The 27,986-nt window shown below is 39.2% G+C and overlaps 1 protein-coding gene across 1 annotated transcript in view; it reads left to right on the forward strand.

Moving 5' to 3' along the window:
- Nucleotides 1-221: 221 nt before the first annotated feature.
- Nucleotides 222-27,986, forward strand: part of KPNA1 (karyopherin subunit alpha 1) — a 50,883-nt gene continuing 23,118 nt past the window's right edge. Inside the window, exons 1-7 of the mRNA XM_054269879.1 lie at nucleotides 222-322; nucleotides 12,578-12,711; nucleotides 13,521-13,628; nucleotides 15,320-15,419; nucleotides 15,980-16,074; nucleotides 19,402-19,533; nucleotides 27,444-27,532. Coding sequence (XP_054125854.1) covers nucleotides 12,583-12,711; nucleotides 13,521-13,628; nucleotides 15,320-15,419; nucleotides 15,980-16,074; nucleotides 19,402-19,533; nucleotides 27,444-27,532 — 653 coding nt within the window. The 5' untranslated portion in view covers nucleotides 222-322; nucleotides 12,578-12,582. The remainder of the gene's footprint in view (nucleotides 323-12,577; nucleotides 12,712-13,520; nucleotides 13,629-15,319; nucleotides 15,420-15,979; nucleotides 16,075-19,401; nucleotides 19,534-27,443; nucleotides 27,533-27,986) is intronic.

Consider the following 27,986-nt stretch of genomic DNA (forward strand, 5'->3'; position numbering starts at 1 on the left):
CACCGCCCGTCGCACTACAACTCCCGGCGTGCCCCGTGGCGGGAGAGGCGCGCCCGCGCGGGGGCGCGCGCTGCTTGCCGGGAGCCGTAGTCTTTCCTTCGGGGCCGCGCCGTCCTGAGGAGGGCGCCGCCGCCGCCGCCTGGCCTCGCCGGAAGGGCTCTTCCTCCCAGAGGGCGCCGCGGCGCGCCCCGCGCGTGCGCAGTGCCGCTGCCAGCCAGCGCCGGGCAGGCAGGGAGGGAAGGAGGGAGGCAGGGAGGGAGCGGCGCTCGCGCGCCTCGGGCCCGAGAGGAGACAGCGCGGTGCCGCGCCGGGCCGGCAGCAGGTACGGGGGCGGGGGGAGCCTCGTTACCTCGGCCCCGGCGGAGCGAGCGTGACGGCAGCCGGGCGGTGCGCGGGGCCGCGTCCCCGCGGGAGGAGGCACCGGGCGGGGATCGGCCGCCGGCGGCTCGGGTTGTGGTGGGGGGGAGGGGAGGCCCGGGTCGGGGGTGCCTCGCGCGGCGGGAGCCCTCTCGCGAACCCCCGGCCCGTGCGCGCGCGCGCGTGCAACAGGCGCGCGGGGGCCGCGCGCGGGGCGGGGCCGGGGCCGGCGCGGCGGGAGCGGCGCGCGCGTGGGCCGGGATCGGGACCGGGACCCGCGGCTGGCGGGGAACCGGGGAGGGGCGGGCCGGTGCTGCTGTGCCCGGGGACAGGCTCCTCGTGCCTGCAGGGACTCTCCGGCTTCCAAAGCGCCGGCTTCGGAAGTGACCGCGGTTGGCTGCGCGGAGTCGGGCAACTCCGTGCCGCGGGGACGGGATGGCCCCGGTGCCGCTGCTCCCACCGCGAGACGGGCTGCGAGCGGAGGCAGGGCAGCAGCTGGACGAGAGGACATCTCCCTAAGCTGAGCCAGGGAGGTTTAGATTGGACACCAGGAGGAATCTCTTCAGGAGACGCGTGGTTAAGCGTTGGGATGGGGGTGCCCAAGGAGATGGTGGAGTCACCGTCCCTGGAGGTGTTTGAGGAAGGACTGGATGTGGCACTCAGTGCCGTGGTCTGTTTGGCTCGGTGGTGTTGGGTCACAGTTGGGCTCCGTGATCTGAGAGGTCTTTTCCAACCTGATTGATTCCGTGGAGGGGAAGAGAAACTTTCTCCTGCATCTTCCAAGCTTTTTTTTTTTTTTTTTTTTTTTTCCACTTGTGGTGTTAGTTGATTTAAAAAAGCTCTGCCATCTCCCTACAAATATCACCCCGTAGCCTCGCATTATCTCACCTAAAATGTTACTTGACTGCCTGTGTACGACGGAAGGTTAGCGCTGGGTGGCCGTTTCCAGTTGTCCTGTTCCAGAGACTTTGTGTGCCACAGAAACTTGTCCCATTCATAGTCTCTGAATCTGTGTTGCCCGTAGCGCGGTCCCTGCAACAATGATTTTAAGCTTTGCCTCTTGAGGGCGTTTCATGAAAATGAAACTCCGAGCTGGAAAGATACGTCATGAGCTGTGAAAATACCGGGCTGCTGTTTCTGCAGAATTCCCAAATGGTGCTGAATGGTGGTGTTTAATGGTCCCTTTATCCTTTATTCAAGCTGCTGTTCCTCTGGATTTTTTTGTTTGCTGGCGTATTTTCTGCTCTGACTGCTTGATGTTAATGAAAGACTTAACAAAGTTGGGATATGTCAATGAGCTCTCAGGAAATGGGATTGCAACTTTATCCTCAGAAGCTCTTTATTCTAAAGCTATTTTGTATATACCTCTGGCCGTTAGTAGTTAGAGTAGAATTCCCTCCGGCTGTTAATGAAGCACTGTGTAAATTAATAGGTTGTATCAAGCTGATCTTTTGTGTATTTGGCCTTGTTTTGTTGTAACTTCATTGTGTTCTCCTTTCAGTGTTACCACCTGCATTGACATGTGAACTAACTCATTCAAAACGAATTTTGAAGTTTCTACTTGAGCTGTGGTTGCACCTTTTAATTACCCTTTAGACATACCCATGGGCACAGGGGAGAGGAATCGTAGCTTGAGGCACGGTAACTTAAGATGACACATGAGGTGGAGATTTTTCTCATCGTGTATTTCCTTGTCACAGTCTTTCACACAGATTCAGTGCTGCTTCACTCCTGAGAGATGTGACTGTTTTGGGGCCTTGGCATCCCCCACTGACCCCCAGCTTCAAAGCAGAGTCTTTGTCACAACCCATCTCACTCTGACCCCGGACCAGGGTGTTCACCTCTTGCTGTCAGTGTGCCATGTGCTGATTTTTGCTGATGTTGTGTTCTCTGTGTTGATGACTTCAGAGCTGGTGTGCTCATGTGGTCCTGTATATCCAGCTGAGTGCTGGCTCCTGGAGAAGTCCCACTTTAGTCCATTTGGAAAGGGAAAGGCAGCAGCAGCCCACGGCAGCAGCCCTGGCCCAAGTCACCACGAGAACTAAAAAGTCCTACAGTCAGTTGTGGCAGTTTCTGAAAGGTTCTTTATAGAAACTTCTAAGTGTAAATGTTTATTTAAGCAGGTTGTTTGATAGTCTTATTTCAGCTTCAGTGTTTCTGTACAGTGCTCTTTACTATTTTTTTTTATTTTTTCATTTCCTCCCCTTCTGTTGAATAAGCTAACATTAATAGAATGGTACATTTTATTTTATGGTCCTGTTTCTGCAGGCTTGCTTTAAAATCTTTCTGTTCGTCCCTCAACAGGGTTGTGAATTTTTTCTTTGAAGTATTTCACAAGTTCTTGGGGGGCTTAATTTCTATCTTTGAGAGCACAAAAGTGTACCTTTAAAGGCAACTAAAAAAGTTCTTAAGTTACAAAATGTAACTTTTATGGCAAGAGGTTGATGGATGTAAACCGGTGCCTTCCTGAAAAACTGAAATCTAGTTTTTCCAAAATAGCATATAGTGCATAAAAATACCTGAGTTATGTGATTTAGGGCTAGGGGCTTTAATGTTAATTTGCAACATAACAAATAAAAGAGCAGCAAGCAGCAAATAGCTTAATTTATTGCATTTGTTTAAATACTTCTGAAGGCCAAAGGGAATACTGAGTGAGCCTGGTAGGCTCTGAGCAAGTCAAGAAAAATAAAAGGCATTAAAGGAATTACACACTTGATGAAATATTCTGAGTGGCTGAAATGTCTGCACTGGAGGTTCTGGAATGATCTAGTGGACAAACAAGTTAGAAAGACCAGACCACCTTTTTTTCAGAGAACAAGTGGAAGCTGAACTGATAGAAAAATTATTCAGCTTCATACTAAGGGGTGAAAGCATAATGGATGGACTTGTTTAAATAATGTAATAATACTAATAAAGAAATACTGATGTAAATTACTGAGAATAGAGGCAGCATTATGATGGCAAGTCACTTTTTTTTCTGCTCTGAAGAAAAAAACCCCTTGTCTGTTACAGTTTTTAAAGTCTGTTAAGCAAGTAAGTGGATTAAACTGCTCAGTGTTATTTCCAAGAATAAATGTGGGGTTTTCAAGCCAGCAGTGGAATGCAAGGCCTGTAGAAATATCAGTACCTTTAAATTATTGTGGACAAGGTAAAGGGACTCTGGAAAAACAGAAGAGGTAATTTTAAGCTAAACACTCTAAAACCCTCCACTGAATATGAAATCTGTAGACCAGCAGGACTGGAAATGATATTATGCCACCTCCTGAATGTCTTAAATTGCATTAAACATTGTGCAGCCTTTACAATTCATTTTAGGATAAAAAGTAGATGTAGTCTAAGACAGGTGACTGTAAATTTCCTTTCACCAGAATTGATTTATAAAGGATGTTAGTAGCAGGAAGGTGTGAAAAAGTGTTAGACGCTGCACATCACAGGGTCACTTCTGCTGGTCTCTTCACGTTAGACAGGAATAAATGGAGTTCAGTGACAGAAGAAATCTGGTTTGAATAACGTGAACACTTTATTGAAACATAATTATTGCTTAGTGTCATGAGGAGACAGAGACTAAAGCTCATTGGAACTGAAAGAAATGTGAGTGTTCCTGGATGTGTGTGGAGCATTATGGACTCTGGGCTTTCAGAGTGTGACATAAGACAAGATTTAGTCAGTCACCTGCTGCCAGCAGCTTCCTTGTGATCCACAGGATTTGTTTTCTCTGTTTTTCTGTTTTTGTTGGTAGTTCACAGTGCTTGTCAGGCTCAGCAGGAGGATTCATGTGTTCTGTGAGATACCAACTGGTTTGACACACACAGATCTTTATTTTATTTTATATAAAGTTGAGATTATATGTAAGCGATGTGCTGCTTCTAAAACCATAAAATAAATACCTTGTGGCTAAACATCCTGAACATATCTTGAAACAAGGCTTTGTAAGCCTATCAAATTTAGTGCTAAGGTAACACTTAAAAAATTCACCTGTTGAATTAGGAAAATGGGCAAACAAGCCACCTATTAGTGGATCACAAACAGTGGGTATCTATAAGTAAAGTCCAATAGTAATGTTGTGATTAACATTAGGTTGTTGTGATTTTTGTCTGAAGTAGGGTGAGATTGCCTCTTAAAAGACACAGGGATTCTTTGTAGAGCTTCCACATGATCCTTTTTTCAGCTGCCTGGTGTTCTCATTCTACCCTTTTTTTGGTACTGATAAGTTATCAGAGAAGAGAAGAGGTGTCTCTGTGAATGTGCTCTTAGTTGGCTTCAGGAGCTTTGGTAGGAGGGATATTGGGTGTAACTGGGATGAGGGAGGCAGAATGAGTGTAACTGAGCTTTGAAGTGCCTGTGGGTTTTGGCTTGATGTGGCTGATACCTCAGTGCTGTGTGACTCCTTCATTGCTGATGTCCAAAGCTAAGATGAAATCAGAATTTTGACTTACTGTTGTTTTGTTGGTTTGCACACATATCTTCCATAGTGCTGAGTCACAGCAGATGATACAATTGTGGCAGGCAGATTTGTCATGGGAAGCGTGAGGTAGCTTTGCTTTCAGTGCCTTCTGATATTTCCAACCCTAAACAAAAGCTGCTTGAAACTACTTGAAAAAGTCAACTTAATTATTAATTTAGTTTATTTTAAACCTAATTTGTTTTAAACTGCCTGAGACTTCTTTTCATTGTGTGAAATTCTGAAAGGTGCACTCTTGTTCACTCATAAATAATGTTTAGGGCTAGTTAGGATTTTGGAAATGTGAGGGTGATCTGTTTTTTCTGACAGATGACTGTCAAATGTGGTTTTTCAAGCAGTCCCTCTTTTAGATATGACCTTACAGAAAATATATATTTGGCCAGCCCATCCTGTGAGTGCAGGGAGCATGTGCTGTAATCTTGATTAAAATACAAATGGATCTCTTCTTCAGAAGAAAAACAGATTACATTGTCATTTGGCATACAGGAATAATCACTTCTGTAGTTTCATATGGATGGGCACATTTACATGAGATTTTTTTTTTTTTTAATGTCAGTATAATCCTGTGTGGCTGAATAGTTTAATTCCTCATCACTTGCTTCTTTGTGTTGTGACTTGTGGGACCTTTTGGGTTCAGGTTGATTGTGGACTGTGGGGTTATGGAAATGAAGGTGAGGGTTTTTTTAATTAAACAGATTTATTGCACTGTTGTGTCTTTGAACACAGTAAAGGAATTTTGTGTTTTCAACTCAAGTCAGAAAGTCTCAGTTAACAAAGTTGAAGATGTTTTCATTTTAAATTGACCTGGCTTTGACAGTCAGTTTTTTTGCCTTCCCCCTCAAGTTAAAAGCTTTCTGGAACTTTGAAAACTATCTGCTGCCTTGTTAAGTCAAAACAGACCTTTTAAAAATAGAGCTCAAAACATCTTGTAAATATCTTCATGGTAGTAAATGTATGGTGAAGTGCTAGATACACACTATATAATCTTTTATTGTGCATGTTGCCTTCTGAAACTGTTTTCCAATAAACGTTGTAAATGCATTACTTCTTAATCTGTTCAGCAATGTTTCTTCAAAAAAGAGAGGAAAAAAAGCACACAAACCTCAAACTTTTAAAAATTAAGTGTCCAGCTCTGTGGCTGTCAGTGAGTTTAACTAGTAATACAGGCTGATGTGCCAGATCAGTTTCTCAGATGTGCCTAGATTACCAATTCTAGGTAATTCTGTTTGTGTTAGTGATTGGTTTCTTTATGCAACCAGAAATATATTTCCTTGATTTTTTTTTTCTCTATGGGGTTTTTTTTTAGTGTAAAGAAGATCAGGAATGGGCAAGCTGATGTTGGCCTGGTTTTAAGTACATCTCTTAAAAAGTATGTACTTTTTTTGTAAGGACAGAGGATCTTTCTGAGTTACCTGGAGATATAATCAGTGTACCCTTCAAGATCAGTAATTTTGCAGAGATACCTTTGATGTGGCAGTTGTTTGTCTTGACTTTAGCCAACTTTTCAGCCCATTTTTTTGTTTGTGGATGGGAAAGTCAGGATGAGGTGTGAAAGGTCACATCCCTGCACATTTGACAGAGGTGTCTCAACATTGTTCAGATAGCACACAATGTATTCTCCCCCTTTTTTTTTGCCTTTGAGCAATATTAATGTTTGTAATTTTTCTGTAATATCACATTCCATGTTGTGCAATGTTGTCTGTCTTTTAGGTCTTTTATTAATTATTTTAGGAGTATTCTTATTTTTAAGCAAGAACCAACTTGCCAAGTGGTCTAGGGCTAGAACATGGCAACTTAGCCATAGATTAGGTGGGTTAGTACTTGTTTTGCTATTTCACAGGGTTATAAAAGTGCTAGAGCAGAAACAATTGTGAATTAAGGCTTACCACTGGGCAGGGAAAAACCCTAAGAGGACTAGGAAGCCTGCAAAATAAAGCAGATTTGAAAGATATGGAAATGGGCAGCAGTTCCAAGAAGAAATCCACTTCTTAATTCCATTTTTTATCAGAAAGTCTCTTAAAGTCTGGACATTTCAAGGCTATACATTCTATTCGTGTCTGGCTACCATTCTTATGTTGCATTTGAAGCTCCTTTAATCTTCTGGCTCTTTGGATAGCAGAGGGTGGTGATTCCTTTTCTTCTCCATTGTTCTTGTATGCTGGTTGCCTTAGGACTGTGGATCCCTGCTGTTGGGCTGTTGCAGCTTTCATAAACCACAGAAAATGGAATTCACAGGATTGTTTTGTTTCCTTGTTAGGGCTGGAGCAAAACTTACTTTACAGGTCTTTACAAATACTGTTACTGCTGATTTTATCGTGACTGTGAGAGGTGTTTCCCAGTCCTCTTTTACAGCTGGAGAAAGGTAAGCAGCAGTCTTGGAAATTGGCTGTGCTTTGCTTGAACAATAGCTTTTTGTAGTTGAAATGATTAAATATCCTTTCTTGTAGATGTCCTGAGCTTTACTTTCTCTCCTGAGGCCAGAGAGAAAGTAAAACCCCTGTCCCTCAGATGGTATGGGTGCTTCTGCTGATGGGCATTCCCACAGACCCCTGTAAGCCAGCACGGTTTGTCAAACAGTTTTGCATTAGAAGTTGGTACAACCTCATCCAAGTGTTTATCTGGCTGAGCTGGCTTTTGGAAAACAGGAGACAGCAGTGAAGAGAGAAGTCAATCTGTTGATTTCCTTTATTTTTCTTTTTCTCTCAGATAACACTGTCAACAGTATAGAGACTTGGTGGATGTGTTTTCATCTCTGTAGGATTAAGCTCTAGAAGTTTTTCCAGGGAAATAACATTAATCCCAGGTGATACTTTTATCATTCTATGCCCTGTATTGAGCTGCTTTCAGGTTGGCTTTTTAAATTGGATAGGTTTTCTAGTCTCACGTGGAAGTGTGTCAGAAGGTGATGTATCCTGTAATCAGAGCTCAGTGAATTGCTCAAACATCTGTCCAGGCTGTGCTGTAGGTATTTGGCTTGATGTCAAGAAGTGTGATTGTAAGGAAACTTCTTCTCTAGGACGTGTAGAATCTCATGGCAGAGCCAGTAAACAAACTAAGATCTCCTTGGAAGTAAAGCTTTTGTGCATTTCTTCCCTTGAATAATTCCAGCTTCTCTCCCTGCTTGTCAGTGCTGTTTCTAACACGAGTTGTCCTTTCAGGGCTGATGGTGCCTCTTGTGTCTTTTCTGTGTCTCTGTGGCAGCAATCTAGAGGAGAGGCAGCAATGTGACGGCACAACAGAGCTCCCAAGTCTGCCTCCAGTGACTCCTTTCCTTCTGACAGCCACCTTAGTTAGGAAATGTACTCACATAATATGGCAAATCATGGGTATTTTGATGATTTTTTATCACACTGTTTCTCTTCAAACTCATATTCTTGCCTCTAGCCTTAATTTTGAAGTCTTCCCCTTCTGACCTATTCCCATTGTGAGGCAGAATGTCATGTATAGATCTACTCTTCTGAAACACATTTTTTTTCATATTCTTGCCCCAATTTCCAAAGAAGGAAAGTCTGTCTCTAATAGTCTTTAATATCAGGAGAGTATTTGGTAATCTTTCTTTCATTATGTATACGTCGTACATATATGCTGTTACATGTGTAAAAAAATGGAATTTATATTTATATATATAAAATTACGCAGTTCTTGATTTGTAAGGGCTTTATTTTTACATCTTGGTACCTCTGACGTGTGAAATATCCAAGAGTATTAGTCACAAGGTATTCCTTCTGGCAAAGCCCTTAAGTCTAGTGGCAGTGATAGCTGATCTAAGAAGGCAGGGAGTTCATTTTTATTCCTATCTAGATGATTGCTTGGGACAAGGTAGGTCATGGCAGTAAGTGACTCTGTATTTCCCAGTGCTTCAGAGTTTCTTTGACTTGATGAGCAAGGAGAAATGCAGAACTTCTTATTCCCCCTAAAAATGTGTGCTTAGAATACATCCACATTTGGTATGGTTCTTGTCTTAACCAGCAAAAGATTTGGGATCATGTTTGCCCTAGGGAAATGCAGACATCCATGAATAGTGGGTTTAATTTTGCTGAAATTTGTGTTTATGCAGACAAATTGAGAAGGAGAAAGTGTCATATGGGGCTTGAGAGGTGTTGCACAAAAGCCCAAGAAGTACACCATGAAAATTCCTTACCAGGTCTCCAGAGGTTTTTAGCTGTAGCCAGGAGTATCACAAATGTGGACAATGCTGTGCTATCTTTAGGAAAGAAAAGATGGGTAGAACATTTCCATGACAACCACCACAGATTTTCTCCAGAAGCAGCATTAATTTTGACAATGCAGAGAAAACCCAGGGTTTGCTGTTTACTGCAAAGGTGAACTTGTAGTAACCACTGAAAGATTTTCAGCTAAGTCACACCAAAGCTGCTGAAAACCAGAGAGACAATTTGAAGTTGTTTTGCTTCTGTGGTTTAGTCTGGGGAAAAAGCTACATCCTCAAAAATGGAGGAGGAGATTTATAGCAAACAGTCCTTGGATGACTGTGACAGCTAAGATAGAGTTGTTACATTTTTAATCCTAAAAAGCCATTGTGTGCTCACACATTTGAATAGGTCCAAAGATGCTGTCAGTATGTGTGGGTTGGATGGAATCCTTGATGCACTCGTTGAATTTTTCACCAGTAGTCAGGAAACAATAAAAGAATGGTAAAGAAAGAATTGATTTTAAGATAGCTTCAGGAAGTAAGAATTACTTCTAGAAAATAACTATGGCTTTAACAGTTGTAGAGATCAGACAGACAGGTGTATAAAATAGGTGTGTGGCTTTGTGCTGGGATTTTATTTACTACCAGTGATGGCCTAGCCTAAAATAAGGTATTGAACCCATCTCTAGTTGGATTGGTAACTTCTCAGTGATGAAGAGAGTTTAATCTTTTCACCTTCAATGAAAGAAACTCTCTTCCTAGTCATTTGGTGGTAGGTGTTTGTACTCCCAGATAAAAGACAATATACTATTTTGAAAGGATTTTAAGTGTACAGTTTACTCATGAACTAGAGGAAAGGGTTAGTCAGCCAAGTGAGCTGTCTTGAAAGTCAGAAATAAGCATAGTCAAAACCTGCAGCTGCAGCTTGTAGAGGGTGTAAGAAAGATAATACCTGTGAAGCTGTTGAGTAGAGGGCTTGCACTAAAGTCAGAGAAAGAATTCAAATAAATCCTGTGCCTGTATTTTCAATAAGTGAAACAATGGTTTAGGGTACAACAGGAGGGGCTAAGAGAACTCTGAGAGGAAAATGGAAATTACTACCTTAAAGACAGAAGCAAAATTAACTGAAAGAAAATCAGTGTGTGAACGGGGGATGAAGGGGGAAACTGCGTTAATAAGTACAGTGAGGAAGAATACACTTAAAGGAAATTACTTATGATGAATTGCTTGTGTCATTGGTGTTTAGAAACATTGGAACATTATATGGAAGCTGCATAATAGAAATTAGATGAAATTCAGTATCAAGGGTTGAAGATGTTCCCTGTCAAGCATTCAGTTAAATTAAGAACTTTTAGGTATTGAAAGTGAAGGTGTGAAATGACCACAGGAGTTTTTCAAAGGAGTTACCAAAGTCCTGAAATCCCAATTAAAGGCAAATGCGGTTGTATGAGTGGGAGAAGACAGACTTCAGACAGAAATGGAGGATTTTTAACAGCACTGTGGAAAGCCCAAGATGTTACCTGGGCTGTAGTGTATGCCTGTGTTTATTCATGGTCAGGGGCTGAATGACCAGAGTGTCTGCAAAGCCATTTTCATGTTAGGAATGTCATTCTGGCTCATGGTTGTCCACTTGGTGTTTGAGTTCAACTTGCTTATTCTAAAATAGATAAAATACTTTGTTCAAAATATTTTAGGAAAGAAATTTTGAGTGTTTGTTGACTGAACTTCTTTTTACAGTTAAAATTCAAGGCTTATTCAAATAGTATGTGTGTTTAATATACAGGTAGTAGTCACTTAAACTAAAAATGTGAAGAACATATAATTGCTAAGCATACTGTAGGAATCACGAACACTTGAAGCTCAGACATGTAAACACAGGAAGAAAGGGGTCTCAAAGCTGTTAAGAAAGATGTAGGGAACTTGTGGTGCTGTGGGATTTATCTTTTTGTCATACCTTTATTAAAAATAAGGCCGTTTCAGGAGAGCCTTTTCAGCAAAATTAGGCTGCTGAATTGCTTACCTATATGCTCAGGTTGCTCATGTTGCATTTGGTGCAACCTGTGATTGACTGACAATCAACGTAGTAGTTCTGTGTCCCTGAACATTTTTAAAAATCTTTTAAAATTTTTAAAAAGTTGTCAGAATATAGTAACACTTGAAGTGATGTCCAAAATGTTTTCTGTAAAAGTCAGTTCTGATCATCAGAATTCTTATAAATGGTTGTCAGGTAGTAGCAACTTAAAAGAGGCTCAAGCAAGAAGCGTATTTGAGTATCTTTTTTTTTAAATCATTATTATCTTACAACTCTTGGTGCTAACTGAAAGAAGAGTTGTTAGAGTAGACTCGATATACAATTGATGTATTTTAAAGAGGAAACCTAAGTTGTTGAGAATCTGTACAGACTCATGTTGCTTAATTTTAAAGTAGAAAATGCACAGGAGATCATTTATCATCTGGTGATTCTGTGCTTATGGAATTTGAAGTGAGTAGCTTATTTAATACCACACATTAGAGCATTTGAAAGAGACCTTTAAAAGTCCTGTTGAGTAACTTTTAATAAAGTGCAGCTTTCCAAATTCTGTATTACAGGATTTACAATATGTTGGAGAGACTGCATCTCTCTGAAGATGCATGGAAACACTGACGTGTTGAGAATTTGATTCCCAAACTCTTTTGGATTTAAAGGGCTGATGTAAGGAGAGAAGTAGCAGCAGAATGGAGCACTAAGGGTAGAGACCTGATCCACACCCATTGCTTTCAGGGGAATGAGTTCTTTCTACACAGTTCTCCATCACTGCTTTGTGCTAAGTGACTCCAAAGTGTGGTGTTGTACATGTGCAAATCATCATGGGCAGCTATAAATGCCGACCCACTGAGTTACACAAGACAGATGGAAATCACAGACTGAAAAAAGGCCCCTCTGCATAAACAGTGGCAGGATTAGGGACTGGGGGTGGGGAGGAGGGGAACAACAGCACTGCTTTCTTTGCAGGACTGAGCATTTTCAATGGTTAAACCATCTTCACCTAAAATTTTTCTTTTTGTTTCAATTTCTTTGTAGGCCTTGTCAGGATAGGAAGAGCACAGGGTTTCTTCAAGTTTCTTCAACAGGGTTGTGTTGAATTAGCTTAAAATGTTGGATATGAAGTGCAACAAAAAAAGCCCCTGTAATGACATGCAAAGTAAATGAAGATAAAAAGCAGCTAAGACACCTTCACTTTTGAGTAAAAACAGGAGTATGTAATTTGGCTAATTCTCTGTGTGGGGAAACGTTAAAATTTTTAGTATAGTTTTCTTTTTCACCTAGGCTATGTACTCTGGCTTATAGACTTTTGTTCTTAGTAAAATATTTTACTTACTCTCCAGTGAGTGCCTCAAAATGATAAAATAAAAGTTTGTTGGACTGCTGTAAAGAACTGACAGACCAAAATGACAATTCTGTGAAATTTTACTTTCTATCTTCTAAATTTTATTAGAAGTTAAGTCATGGAATACAGGGGGGCACTGGCTGGAAGTTCATGGCTACAGAGTTTAAGGAGTGGACACAATATAAAATGATGCATTGTTGAAGGGTAATTTTGTCTCCTTTTTTAAATTGCATTGTGAAGGAATCATGACGACCTCAGGAAAAGAGAATTTCCGGCTGAAGAGCTACAAGAACAAATCTCTAAACCCTGACGAGATGCGTCGCAGGCGGGAGGAAGAGGGTCTGCAGCTACGGAAGCAAAAGAGAGAGGAGCAGGTAACACACAGCAGTCTGTGACCAGTCCTTGAACAGTCCTGTCTTGCAGTAGCTCTGAATCTCTGCTTCTCCCAAACCCCTTCTTACTTGTTCTGCCCTCCAAATTCATACGCAGTCAGTCTGAAATCAGAGTCACTTGCACACTTCACTGCCTCTTCTGCAGGCTCTACAAGGCATAGAGTGAGTGCTCCTCATTCGCTCAGGAGTCACATTGGCCAGAGCAGCTTGAGGGTCAGACAAAACTGTCTGACCAGTAGTTGTAGCCTCTCCAGCTCTTCTAAGGACATCTTAAACTGGGTACATTCTTTAAGTCATAGCAACCAAATTCTGCTCATCCCAGTATAATAACCTCTGTAAGATCATCCTCCAGAGCCCTCTTTGCCACTGTAACTCGACTCTCAGAGCCCCTGCAGGTGTTCTGTGAAGATGTGTAACACACAGGAATTTATCAGGCTTCTGAACCCCAGCATCCTCTGCAAGAAGGGAATGCTGTGCAAGCTAAAGAGCTTGTAGATGGAGGCAGATGGTGAAGAAGAGAAGAGGACATCAGTGAACAGTTTTCCAGAACTGTTAGGAACCAATATTTTAGCACATTGCTGTTTTCATTTACTCCGTGGCTAAGTTTTCTCCATGTGCTGTCAGTTGAAGTCCTGTAGCCAGTGTACTGCCTTCTCTCAGGTCATAGCATGTGTAGTTTTTATAGCAGCCTGATGCAACACGGTGTGTATATATTGGCTATGTAATATGTATTAAATATACATATATATGTTAAATATTTTATATGTATGTTAAATATTTTCTCTCTTTAGTTGTTTAAACGCCGAAATGTTGCAACGGCTGAGGAAGAAACGGAGGAGGAAGTGATGTCAGATGGGGGCTTCCATGAGGCTCAGATGAACAACATGGAGATGACTTCTGTAAGTGATGAGAAATGAATAGTGTTGGTTGAAGCTGGGCAAGTCTGTTGTGATGGGATGGGATGGAAATGAAATTCCAGAATGATGTGAAGAATGCATTCAGAGATGGACAACTCTGAAACACCCATGTCAATGAACCACCCTGAAACAGATTACTTGAGAGAAAAATGCCAGGAATGTATAGCAAGTGATTTTTCAGAGGATATGCGCTCAAGAAAATAAAATGTCATTGTCCTGGCAGGCTGATCACTTCCTGGATTTAGTGCTCACCATTATGTGTGATTCTATCAAATGTTGCCCAGAGTTTTTATAATCTGAAATTCATACTGCTTGAAGCATAAACATACAAATCAGGCAGTGTATTATTGCAATTTACAAAGTTAAAAGGGGCTCGGTGGAAAGCTTTCTTAGCAGACTTCCAAGTGGCACAATTTTTAACCTAAGTGTTGGAAACACTGCTAGACCTAGCTTAACTGTCTGCATGAGGCCTTGAACCCCTTTCTGTGCTAGAATTTAAAACTACAGAAGAATACTTCTTGTGAAAATTAGACTTTTTTACTTTCTCTCTGGAAAGAAAAATGGTAAATGTTTCAGTTCTACAGCAGTAAAGTTTAAGGAAAGTGCAGTTCTCACTTAAAAGTGTTGCTGATCTTCACAGTATCTGTGTTCAGAGTATGCAAGTGATGTTTCCATAGAAATCAGGCTGAGATATTGATGGTTATATGAGCCTTGAAAATTACTGGGAAACAGAGAAATGCTTATAAACAGTGTGGTAGATGAATAATAGACTATATGGTTTACCTCTTCAAGATAGCATTCAAATATTGGGCAAGTCTTAAATACCATTAATCATTTGTGTGGAAGCTTATATTAAACAAATAGAGAGTAAAAAGTATGGAAAGGCTTTTGCCTAATTGATAGATAGTGTCATTACACAGTTTGCTGTGTTAAATGCCATTAATTTCAGGCTCTTAACAGTTGGAGCTGTTGGCTGTTACAGACAACGCTTAAGTATTTTCAGCACTGTCATCTGTCTCCCTGTCTGTCTAAGGGTTGGGTTCAGATGGATCTGAAGATTAGATTAGAAGTGGAAGAAAAAAATCTGACTTTTCTTATGCTTCTTTACATGGCTACATGTGTGGTGAACAGAATGTCAGATTTTACCTAGCATAAGAAAGGTTGCTGATTTAATTTATTCATATTATTGGAAACCTTCAGTATTATGGAAAATTTAATACCTCTACTTGATGTTGATAACAAGCATTAGAGTTTGTTGACTCTTCTAGAAAAGAGAGGTCCTATACATTTTGGTGTAGGAGAGTAAGTCAAAATGTACATGTTAGGGAAATCTAAATGCTAACATAATTACTTTTTATTAAAGCTGACAATTTTATGTTTATTTAAAGGAAGGGAGAGAATATCAATGCAAAATTCTGAAGAGTAATTTGCTTGCCATATCTTGTGGAAAATTTGAATTTTAGCTTTCAGTAAATTGAGAATGATGCTGCCTTATGTAGATGTTCTTATATAATGATTCCTATGTTGTCCATAATGATTTTACCTAAGTTTTTATTCAGTAAGAAATAAGCTTTGTACTGGTATAGCAAATGTAACCTGTATGGTGCTAATTCCAGATTTTTTCCCCCTTTGCTCTCTCTCACCCTCATTCTGTTTCCTCATGTAAATCCTAGAGTGCAGTCATCACTGCTGATATGATTGAGATGATTTTCTCCAATAGTCCAGAGCAGCAGCTCTCAGCCACCCAGAAGTTTCGAAAGCTGCTTTCTAAAGGTAAGGGCTGAAATTACTTAGAGAAAAATGTGGAAGCCTCCCTAGCATGTGGTTTTACTTTGACAGCAATAAAAATTGAGTTTCACACTGAAATTTCAGGGTCAAATCCCTGCTTAACACAGTGTCAGCTTGATGTATGTAATAGTCACTTCTTCTCTTGAAATGTGTGCTGAGTGTTGCAGATGTGAGATCTCCTCTTGGATGTAAGTTCAGATGTTTTAGGCAGTGTCTCTGTGGCCCAAACATGCTGGTATATCAAAGGTCCTCTGCATGTGTGCATGCCAGAGTGACTGCACTGAACTGCTGCTCTGAAATCAGCCTGCCTAAACTACTGAGTGCATCAGTGCTCTGAATCACCTTATCTTAGTACCTCAAAACTCTGGAGTTTTCTTATGTTGACAGATAGGAATCCATTGCCTTTTAGTGAAATATTGTAGAAAAAGAACACACTCCAAGAAAAGAGCAATCAGTGTGTCACTGGATATTGTTTTGATGCAGTAATTTCAGAATTTCCTTACAAAGAAATGAGTGTATCTAACGTAACTTCTTATTTTAAACAGAACCAAATCCTCCAATAGATGAAGTCATAAGCACACAAGGAGTTGTGGCCAGGTTTGTGGAGTTCCTGAAGCGGAAAGAAAACTGTACATTACAGGTATAAAAATACAAATGTATCTGCCTTCCTAGTTTAGGAAGGCATTTGGTGATGCAAATTAGATAGGAGGAAAATTAGTGATTTTTTCAGCTGTACTTCCTCTCTTTCTTCACTATGTTAAAAAAGCTATTTTATCTTCAGAATTTCTGGCAAGACCTCTGGGTGCAGGACAGGAGAGAGAGGGAGATGTCTGACATGCATTGAGTGACTGATAGGATGGGGTTTTCAGACTTCAGCAAACACAGAGTTTGAAATTTGAAGCTCAACTGATGAAAAGCTATTAAACAAAACTTTGATGTTTGTCTTCTTTGTACAAATTGAAGGCAGTTTTAAATCTTTAGAATTAGGATTTAAATTTTTGATTAAAGTAAAAAAAAGTTTAGAATTAGAAATACAATCTGTGGTGAGAAGCATAGAAAGCTGGAAACCTTTCTGTGGTTTGAAAAAACGGAATTATATGTGCTACAATGGTTAATTTTTCTTGATCTTTGTCTTATTTCCAGCTGTATATTTTTCTGGTCAGTCTTTCTTGGCTAATAGAAAGTGAAGGAAAACTATTACCTGGTTAAGGAAAAAATATGTTAACATGTAATGTTAAATACAACACTTAGATTAGAAACAGTGTTCTTTCTTTTAAAATGCATAAGGCAACAGCTTTGTGAATGCCATGTGAAATCCAAATTTTGTTGACTGAAAATATGCAAAAAAATTAGTTTTTTTACACATTAGAGAAAGCATTTACAGGTATTGCTTTTCAGATAATTATCCACAGAATTTCAGAGGTCTCTTAGGTTCCTTTGAGGAGTAACTAAGAGTATGTATCAGATTTAAGCTGGTTGGTTTGCAACTCCAGTGGAAGATTTGTAAACTATCTGTTGTAAAAAAAAATAAATTGAATGCCTTTTATTACTTATTGGGGTCAAACATAGAAACCCAAGACAGGCAGATAAATGGAAGCAGTTCTTGTGGCCTTATTGGTGTAACATTTATTGATTTTTACATGGAAATGGAAAAAATCAGTCAGAGTGGAAATGTGCAATCTTGTCCTAAGGACTTTGTAGGAAAGCAGTGAAAATAAAAGCTTGAGTATGTTGCTCTAAATACTCCATTCTACCTGGGTAATTTTCCTCCATCTTGCCAAATCTCTCTGCCTGCTTGGCAATTTAGTGTCTGCAGGTAGAATTTTTTGCTGTGATCAATTAAGAAGTTCCCTGGAACTCACCTTCTAGTGTTTTTATTTGCTCTCTCATTGTTTCCAAAAATATTCTTTTGGGCTTGGCCTTCTAGGGTTTTTAACTGTAACCTATCCTAGAAGGGAAGGATTTCCAACTTGTTCTGAGACAGTGAAGTATGATTTATAGCTGCTTGTGTGGTGGATTGAATATGGCAACTTCCACGTTAATGAACTTTAAACTTTATGGGAATTTATGGTCTGTTCTTCTTCTGTGTTGTCAATGGAATATCCTGTAAATCTAAATCCTCTGAGATCAGTGATAGGAAGTCCTAATTTGTTAGGAATTCCTCTGTCCTGTTTTTCCTCAAGGTAAAAGGAAGACTTTAAAAAGCTCCCCTGTTCTCCAGGGTTGCTTCAGCCATACATGAACAAATACATTTTTCTCATGTGGAGAGAGGAATCTTGAAAGAGAATGGCACCACAAAGAAATCTTTGCCATTAATGTGCGACTGTTCCTTAGTTTGTGGACACCTGATGCTCCAGGATGTATAGAGAAGAAGGAGGAGAGAAACTGTCACTCTCTAACCTTTCTGTGACTTACACTGGAGACTGTGTGAGTCTCCAACCTGTGAATTGTTCTAGCTGGTGGTACCAGTAGGAAGCTGGAGGACAAACTTTAAATATGCATAAGAGACCTCTGTGGTAGAAAGATGAGTAACAGTTATGTTAGAATGTACCCCAGAACACTAGATACTCACTTCAAAGAAAGGAGAATTGCAGGAAAGCAACATTTTACATTGGCCTTAGGTTCTGGTCACACTGTTTTGCTTCTTGTTCATTAAAGATGAATCTCGCAGTTTTGACTTTGTCTGTTTCTACTTTATTTTGCAGCCCATACTCCTTGTGCATTGCAATGATGTATTTTGGAATTATTTATTCTGATCACATCTTACTAGAATGTTCAGTTGATCAGAAGGGCGGGATTAATTGTATTGTATTAATTGTATGAATTAATTGTATTTTCAGAACCAAAGTCTTTAACAACACTTAGAAATGAAAAGCCTTAGAAGTCTAAGCTTAATTCTTGAGTTCTTATTTCAGGCACATTTCAGGATTTGGTGCAACTCCTTAGCAGGAGTTGTTTTTGTAACTAAACTCTAAACATAAGTCCTTGCTCTATCTCTTCAGACAGTTTTTGAAGGTATGGCAGTATTTCCACTGGAATACTGCTGGATCAGCATCTTTTGGTAATGTCAAAGTCATTCATTTATAGCTCACAACTTTCCATTTTTACTGTTGTTTGTTTTTTACTTTTCATTCAACTTTTAGCAGTCTTAATTCTATAGATTCTGAATGTACCAAATAGGATGTAAATTTGCTAGAGTAGTGTAATAATCTTTGGGCTGAAGGCATGCAGAAACCTACTCAAACACAGATTGCTGGAATCTGTATTTTCTGAGGCCTGAGGTGTCAGGTAGGGTAAAAATTTGCATTTCATTTTAAAAAGTTAATGCTTTTGCAAGTTGACATTAAAAGAATAAATTACAAAGACAATTGAAAATGCAAAGTGTTTGGGATCTCACTTTTTCTTTGAGTTGTGTATAAAAATATCATACACTAATAGCATTTGGCATCAGTACTGATTGCCAGAATTGGAGAGAAGTTCTTTGTGTTGTTTTTTATAAATCTGTTTTTATTTGTTTGGGTTTTTAAAATGTCTTTTAGATTGTTTATTTACTTCATATCCATGAAGTTTTGTCAAACAGTGTCTTCTTCTGCATCTTCAGGAATATCACTGGTGATGTACTGAATGCAGGTGCCATGTCGTGGGAAAGCACATTGTTTTGTGTACAGGTTCTTAGCCAGTAAGAAAGGCAAGGGTAACATAAATGCATAGCAAAAAAAAAAAAGATTTGAAAAGCCACAGCAGACCCAATGTTCTCATAAGGAACTGCTGCAAATTTTTGTTTCAAGTGATAATGATAACTCCTAAATACATGATTCTGGTTCTTTGCAAATTGTTAATTGGTAATATCTCATGTTTTCCCTATGCCAAATCTGCTAGATCTCTCTGGTTTTAGAAGATATTTAGTGCCCATGTTTGGTGTGGCATAGAAAGCTCCTAGTCAACTGACTTGTATTTTGTTTTCCAGTTTGAAGCTGCATGGGTGCTGACAAATATTGCCTCGGGAAATTCCCTTCAGACTCGAATAGTGATCCAAGCAGGAGCTGTCCCCATCTTCATAGAGCTGCTTAGTTCAGAATTTGAAGATGTACAGGAACAGGTAAACATTGAGAACAATGTTGAATTTTGTATACGTGTTAATTTATGGAATTGGAGGCTTTTTTGTTTGACTTTTTGTTTGTTTTGTTTGTTTGGTGTTTTGTTGGAGTTTTTTTTCCCTTCTCTGGAAAGGAACAAGGCTATCCTGTAAGAAAGCCTTTAGAGAAAATGCAGTATATGGAAATTACACACAACAGTTGCTTTGTGCTTAGTATGTGTTAAGTTACCTAAGCAAGTATTGTATTTTTCTCTTTCTGGAAATTACATACTTAACCATAGCTAATGAGGTAATTGATTTTGTTCTCTAACAGGTTGGCATATTTCTGTCTATTGAGGAATTCAGGGAGTCTTGTTTGAATAATTGCTTTAGATATGAAAAGTTCATGCCTATTTCTCCTGAAGATAAAACATGAGTAGAAATTATAGTTTGTTCTCCAAGCTCCTGACAGCATAGATGAATATTCTTCAAGGCCCACAGGGATCACTATAAAGCACAGACCAAACATCTGATTCAGTAGTTTCCATTTGAAGTCTGTAACCTGTATTTAAACAAGGATGTACTTCAGACATATAATCTTGCTTTGAAGACTTAGGATTATGAAATATTAATGATGTTAACAAATTTAGTTTCAGCCAATGGTAATCCTAACTTGAAAGTATGTACCTTTACAAATTTGACTAGCTTTAGGTCCAGGTATTGCTTTTGTTACATTCTTTACTCCATTACTAAGCTTTGTGTTTTTTCCTATAGCTACTTGCAGGCCATGGCTTAGGCTTTACCTGGGTAAATGAAATCAGGCACTGAATTCTCATTTTGAGAATGTTTCTCTGTTGGTTGGTTTGTTTTTTGGCAACCTTTTTCTGAACATTTCTTAGTTTCAGTATCTTTTTGTGGTGATGAAATGACAAGCACTGGCTATTCCAGTAGCATTCTTTCAGCACTGTTTTTTTTGCAGAGATAGTGCCTCATTTTCACTTCTGCTCAATACTTTGGTGTGTAAATATCCAGTGTCTTTGTGGACTCCTTGCCACAGAAGCTGGCTGTGAGCTCAGGTTAAGCTGATTATCCAGTATGATCCATTGTTCTTTTTAGAGTCACTGACTTCCAGGTTCAGTTCTCCATCCTGTAAGTGTGACCTCTGTTCTGTGTTCCTAGATATCTGACCTTGCATTTGGCTGAATTGAGATGCATGATTGGAGGAGTCCCAACTCATAGACATTGGACTGCTTTGTGTAACTTGCCTTTCTTTCTTGTAGCTGGCTCAGAGTGTACCACCTGTACTTAAGGCTGCCTAACATTTTCCACAACACAGATTTTTTTCTTAGTTGTTTGTAGCTTTCATGTTACTCCACTTTGTATCTTTCCATTTTCAGTGTTCTGTCTCAGACTGTATTATTGTTGAGAAGGCTTTTAAAGAGGAACAGAATTCAGGTATTTGAAAAAGTGTTAAAGAAAATACGAAGTATTTTTTGTCCATTACTTTAGCTTTGAGGAGCTGAGTCTGCTGTCGTTGTAGAAATTAGAAATGTGATAGAGAACTTGCCAAAATGGCAGATAAATGCTGTGTTCTGCCTGTGTGAAAATCCATCCAGACTAAGGTATATGGATCCTTTCAGATTCGTATTTTGGGGGTTGAGCTGGGTAGCATTGCTTTCCAAATTCAGCTGTCACTTGAGTGCTGTTCCTGCAGAATGATTGGTGCTCTGTATATAACAAGGCTGCTCTTTCTTATTTTTCTCCTGATGATTGATCTTCTGTGCAAGAGCTAACTTGCTTTCTTTCTTAGGTTGTTATCATCCCTGCTGATGTTCAGAGAGCAGGTGGGAAGAGCAAACCTGTTTAGATTAAGTTGTGCAGCCTTCAATCTTTAAATGGGTGAATTAACGGAAGAGCTTAGGGGCCACATTTAAGTAGTTTATCTGGCTCCTTCCCCCCTCCTGCCTCCCAATAAACTGCTGACATATTAAAATTGAGATTGCAGGCAGGCAGAGTGGCTTGGTTGTCATTACTGAACAATATTCTTCCATGCAGTTCAAGTGCTGCCGAATTCACGATCTCTCTCTTTACTGGTAATCTCCCGGTACCAGTTACAAATTGCTCCCTAGTAAGCTGTGCTAAAGAAGGAAAATGTACCATGGCAAAGTGTTACACTGTTTCATCATGGATTTCTCTGCTGCAGCTCTGGAGATTGCAGCCCTGCTCACGGCTGACATGGGGTTTAATGCTGGCCAACAAAAGAGGAATTCTGCTTTTTTTTCCAACAGATTAAAAAAGCTCCAAGCTCTTCACCATAGTATCCTCTGAAACAAAAATTAGGAGCATATAAGCACTGAGAAGTTAGCTCCTGTACTTCTGTATTACAGGATAGCAGGAGTACACAATTGAATAGTATTTTTCCAGATGACTCTTGTCTCATTCAGTATATGCACAGATTGTTGCCCTGGTAACAGATGAGTGGGTAGTAAAGGAGGCCTTTATTTGTCACACTATGACCCTGATTGTTAAAGTTGGAAAAAATTAAAGTGCATGGAGGAGAATAGGGAAGAAATTCTTAGAATTAAGCACGATAGTAGGTTTGTGAGAAAAATGTTTCTACTGCTTAGTGTCTGATGCAGGACGATTTCCTTCTCTCAGTTTTCAGTAAGTAGATACTTGTTCTAGGGTTTTTAAATGCTCTAGGTGAAATATTTCTTTTTCATTTTGTAATTGAGGACAACTCAGCAGTGATTTTCATAGTTAGGCCTGTGTTTTGGGCAGGTCTGATCCTGGAGTTCTCAAGCTGGATTTCTGAAACTAGGTGATATTTGGCTACAATTTTCTCCTAAAGTGTTCACCCTAATTATGTCTCACAGTAGTACTGTGAAGATTATTATTTTCAAGAACTGCATTTGCAACAAATTACAAAAATACAGGAAAATACAGAAAATACAACAATGTGTTCAGGGCAGAAGTTAGAAGCTAACCCTGTAATCATATAGTGTAAGATGAAGAGAGAAAGAAGTATTGAAGGCTGTGTTCTAATTAAGATAGCAATTCTTTAGAAGGAAATGTTAGGTGATAACATTATTTTGAATATGTAGCATGGCATAAGCAAAAAATATGTATAATATCTTATTGGCTAGTCATTATCCACTGTTTTTGTTTTACAGGAAGTCAGTTTTAAAGATTTACGTGTTTACTTTGTCTTTTATTTCTAGCTTCCATTAGCAGTAGTTCAGGAACAGATATCTGTGTACCTTATCTTTTGATCACAATCTTCCCAGCATGTCTTGTTCATATCTATAAGCCAGTTTTAATTTTGCACTTTTTTCCTTTGCATATGCTAGTTTCTGAGTCTAGTGAAGAGTCTAAATCAGCTGTTTTATAAAAGTCTGTGAGGGAATCTTTATAGCTATGTTTAATAAGCAACATGTATGTTAATGAAATGATTCCTTTTGTCCTTTTACAAGATCTGTTTCCCATTAAGTTGTGCAGGCTCCATTTAATTAGCCTACCATCCTTTAACTCTTTCATTGCTTGTATTGTGTGTCAGTCTTCCTCTGTGGTCAGTGGTCAAACCATTTAGCATACATTTTTCCCATCAGAGAACTTGAATTTATCACAGAATCTACATCTGCATTATTTAGGAAAAACACTGGCTACATCTCCCTTCTCTCCCCATTTCTGTTCTTGGTGTACTAATTTTTAGGTTTAGTTACTGGCATATGTCCTAGTCCTTTTCCACTTATCACGGTTTTTTCCTTCCGAAAGACATCTAGAAATTTTGATCTACCTGCCTGAAATTACATATATTGAAAGACTCCATCAAAGCCCTTTAGACATGCTTAAGGTTGATGTGGCTTCAGCAGTGTCTTGGTTGCAGTTCTTTGCTGACTTCCCCTGCTGTGGTACATAAAACCCAGATGTCAGCTTGAGTTTCCTTGATGAACATGACATTTCCTTCAAAACCCGTGCAAGGCGTTGTGCTGCCTGTCGAGAATTGTCTCACAATGACAGGTGTGTGTCACTGTGTTCTGCTGGACAGACCCAGCTGCCCTGTTCCCCTTTGGAAAAGTTTGCATTTTCAGCTGAGGCAACCAGTATGTTTCTCCCTCAGTGTTTTTCCATTTCTAGGTGTATTGCTGTTCCTTTTGGTAACCACCACTTGCTTGGCAGAGCTGACCTGTGAGTCTGGTGTCCAGGCTCTGTTTGGCTTTTACATCAGCAGTCTTATTAACAAGCTCTTGGTAATCAAAATCAGGACAAACAGTCAAGGTGTGAGGATGAGCTGCTTTGTCTGTTTGTCAGATGAGATATGAGAAGGAGGAGCTATAACCACCTCAGGCACTGAAAGAACAATATTTTCTGTGTTAGGACATAGTAGCAGTCATCTCCAAGGAATGTTATCCTTCCTTGTGTTCACTTAGCCAGTCACACTTGCATGCAAGCTAATCTTCATCATCTTCATCTCAGCATTGGATCCTTTTCCCAAGTCAGCACCCAGATGTTGAGAAAGGGTTGATTCTTTGTAATATTTCTTCTCCCCTGAGAGACAAACTCTGCACACTCTTGGTGATTGGTTAAGCACTTAGTTTAAAAACCCAAAGAAATAATCGCTGAGAATCTTCAGAATCCAGGGGATAGTGGAAAGTTGTCAAAAAGCATGTGGATTATACACAGAAGGTACCATGTGGTTCAACAGTACTCTACAAGACTTGCACTTTACTTTTACTGACTACTGAAGTTGTCCAGCATTGCAGGAAAAAACACTGGAGTTCAGTGATGAGTAAAATAAATGGAAGATTTACAGCAAACCCTACTCCGCTCTTAGCAATAAAATGGAAATTTATACAAGTGTAAAAATAGGTGCTGTCAATTAACAAGGCGACATTTGTACTTCCGGTTTGCACACATCTTTCTACCTAAAATGTGGGTTTAAAAAATCAGGCTATAAATCTTAAAGTAATCTTTAAGTTGGGATTTAGATAGTAGAAGGTACTGAAATGGATTTTTTTTACTGAAATATTTTTTTTGATTGAATAAGCTCTAAAATGGAATGAACATGAAGACATTTAAGTTGTGTAGAATGAAGCCAAAGCCAAAGTGTTGTGGCAAGTGTTTGCATCTTGAGGAGTGCACAAAAGAAGAAATGGAAATCATTGAACATTATTCTGACAAACAAATCCTGAAGAAACTTGTCATTGTTCATGTGTTTGTGGAAACCATGACAGAGCTTTATATTTATGGCAGTATTTGATAAGAAGAATTTAAATGAGCTTGAGTTCTGTTCCTTACTTATCTGAAGAGCTGAAGTAATTCCCTAAGGAGAGACATCTTCCTTATTGAATGAAACTTGCATATTTTTCTAAAGTCACCCCAGGACATGGTATTTCAATTAATTGGCATCTTGTGTCCTATCAGTGATTAGCATTAAAAGGATTTGTTGCAACATCTTCTCTTACCAGTTCCTGTGACGCCAGACTACATGGCCAGACTTTCCTTGCCTTAAAAACAATGAAGAATGGGAAAGCAGAGGTGCTATTTGACTTCTCTGGTCAGACTTTTTGATGTGAGATTTGCTGTTGCAAAGCCAGTCAGTCATTCAGGGTCAGAATGGATTCTTGGATTAAGTGATTATCACTCCTGTCAGCCTTAAAAATAGATATTGCTATAATGGCAGAAACAAAGACCACAGACAAATAAAATGGGGCTTCCTTGGTTTTTTGCCTGTGTAGGAATGTCCAGGCAAGGAAACCGTGCCTTCATACAAAATCACTCACATTTTCAATGAAAGAGAATTATGCTTTTTCCCCCTACAAAGTGTTTTCAGAAGATTCACAAATTTATTTAGGACTGTCTGAAATCTTTGGTTCATTCCTCAGGCTTCTCCTTGCTGTAGAAATGCAAGTATTGGAGTGAATAACAGGTGTGGCTCCTTAAAGTTCTGACATGAGTGACATTTTGCAGGAGGTGGCATATATTCTATCTCTTAAGCTAAATTTTTCTGATAGCTATCTTCTGTGTGTTGAGTCCAAGAGGCTGCCAAATCAAAGTTACACTTTTTAGATAAACTGTTGTCACAATAGTTGTAAAAAGAATAAGAGTTAGAATGAAAAATGATGATGAAGATCAGTTTTGGGAAAGCATTGTGTAGTTGTAATGGCTGTGCTGTTTCATAGCTCAGGTCAGTACAGTCTCATGCTGTGCCTCTGACTGTGGCTGACAGCAGAAGCCTGGAACAGAGTAGAAAACAAAACAAACTAATCCTTCCCCAGAACAGTCGCCTGCTCTCTTCACAACCTGCAGTTTAATGGCTCTGATCCTGTGCTGTTGTTGGTAGTACTAGTACAGAGGAGTCGTCTTTTTATTTTGTATCTAGCAAGCTGACATCTCTATCCACGTTCTGTATATACCTGCGGTTTTAGCTGTATTCATTCTGCAGGGTTTGCCAGTGCATTTGGGCCTCTAGAGTGGTTGAAGTCTTGTTTTTGAAAGTAGCATCTTTTTGCCACCATTTAAAAACATCTTACAGGAGAAACCTAATGCCGTAAATTAATTGACACCGTATTGAAAATGAATAAATACGTTTATTTCAGATTATCCATGAATTTCCTTTAGGTAAAAAAATTGAGCAATGCTGTCTGTTTTTTCAGAGGAGCTTTTTATTTTAAATAGGTATACAGAGAGGGAAGAACATGTTTATTTTGTGTGAGGAACTTGCTTTGTTCAATTGGAGAAATAGTTATGCACTATAACTCATTTTACTGCAGCTAAATACGTAGTCTTCAACTGAAGAGAAATGTGGGGAGGACATTTAGCTGCTATCCATGACAAACAGGATTGCTTTTGTCCTCTGTAGAATTGGGAGTACTTCAGTGGTTGTGTGGCTATATGTATCTAAAGCCAAAAGCCAAATAAGCCAACCAAATAAGCAGATACATGTATCTATTTGATATGACACTTAGTCTTTTGCTAACTTGAAGTAAATGGCAAATGTGAACTTCATAAGCTTTCTTGTGTGACAAAATATTGTAATTTGAGTGGAATTCATAAAATTGCTTTTGCACTTGACATAGATTATTTCTACTTGTTAAAAGTTACAGCTCTCATACTAGTGGACAGTGATATATAAAACACCATTTGGCCCAAATGTATAAATCAAAACCAGTTAAATCTTTTATTCTCATCATATTACAATAGATGGATTTCATGCTGCTTTAATTCTGGTAATTTTGATCTTCTCAAAATGAAGTTAGGAGTAGTACTGATGTCCAGGCTCTTAGATTTTGCCATGCCTATGACTTAATCAGCAACACTGGTTCTGTCTCATATAGTTTCATTTTAAAGAATTTATGTCCCAGCCCACCTGAACTCTTTGATTCTGAATATTGATTTATCTTGAACATAGATTCTCATTTTTATCTATGACTGTGTAAACAATTATTATATTTATAAATAATAGATATATTATTTTATATATAATATTATTATTATTATGCATTTGTAGTTAATACTGATATGTGTGGCTGTTCCACACAAACATTTTTGGGTAGATACAGACTTGTACAGGCTTGACCTGTGCTACAAACATCTTGTTTTAAATTAGGTGTGAACAAGGAGGGTAGAATTAGAATGTTCCTAAGCCTGTGGAGGTGAGCTCATCTCTTACATTGTGGACAGAGCAAAGGTATGTCTGCCTGCATAATCTTTGGAGACATACATATTTGCTATTATGGTGTTCTTCTTAGATATCCACAAATATTCCTGAATGAGCTGGAGTGTATACATGTAATATGCAACCAGAATGCATTCCCCTCCTGTACATTGTCCAGGACCTAACAGAGAGAACAGATTATCTCCCAACTCTATTACATATGTTAAACTGGTAGAATTTTGAGAATAAAAGCAATTATTATTCTGTTTCCTTGCAGGCAGTATGGGCTCTTGGCAACATTGCTGGAGACAGCACTATGTGCAGAGACTATGTTTTGGACTGTAATATCTTGCCCCCTTTATTGCAGTAAGTTTGTTTTAATATGTTTTTCACAATTTTGCTTGAGTGCCTTATATGACTAAAATTTGGGTTTTGCCTTGAAGAATAATAATGTTTTCTTTTACTGTGCACTAATCACAGTTTTTAAAGGGGACTCCTGAACTACTTTTTAAATGAAGCTAAAATGCAAACATGTTTTACAAGCAGCTAAGCTGGAACTATTTTATTCTACAGTGTGGGTGGATGTCTGGGCTTATTTTAGAGTCACAGAATAATTTAAATTGAAAGGCACCTTTGGAGGTCATCTAGTCAAAGCCTTTCTTCATAGCGGGTGAGATCAGATTAGATTGCTCAACTACTTAACCAGTCAAATTTGGAACATCAAAAGTAGATTCTGTAACTACCTGGGGTAACCTGTTGCAGTATTTGACCATGGCGTGGTGAAACGCAGTGTTCTGATACCTAATCAGAATTTTCGCAG

The sequence above is a fragment of the Melozone crissalis genome, unplaced genomic scaffold (assembly GCF_028551555.1).
Source record: "Melozone crissalis strain CALT ecotype California unplaced genomic scaffold, PUWL_Pcris_2 ptg000008l_1, whole genome shotgun sequence".
NCBI lineage: Eukaryota > Metazoa > Chordata > Aves > Passeriformes > Passerellidae > Melozone > Melozone crissalis.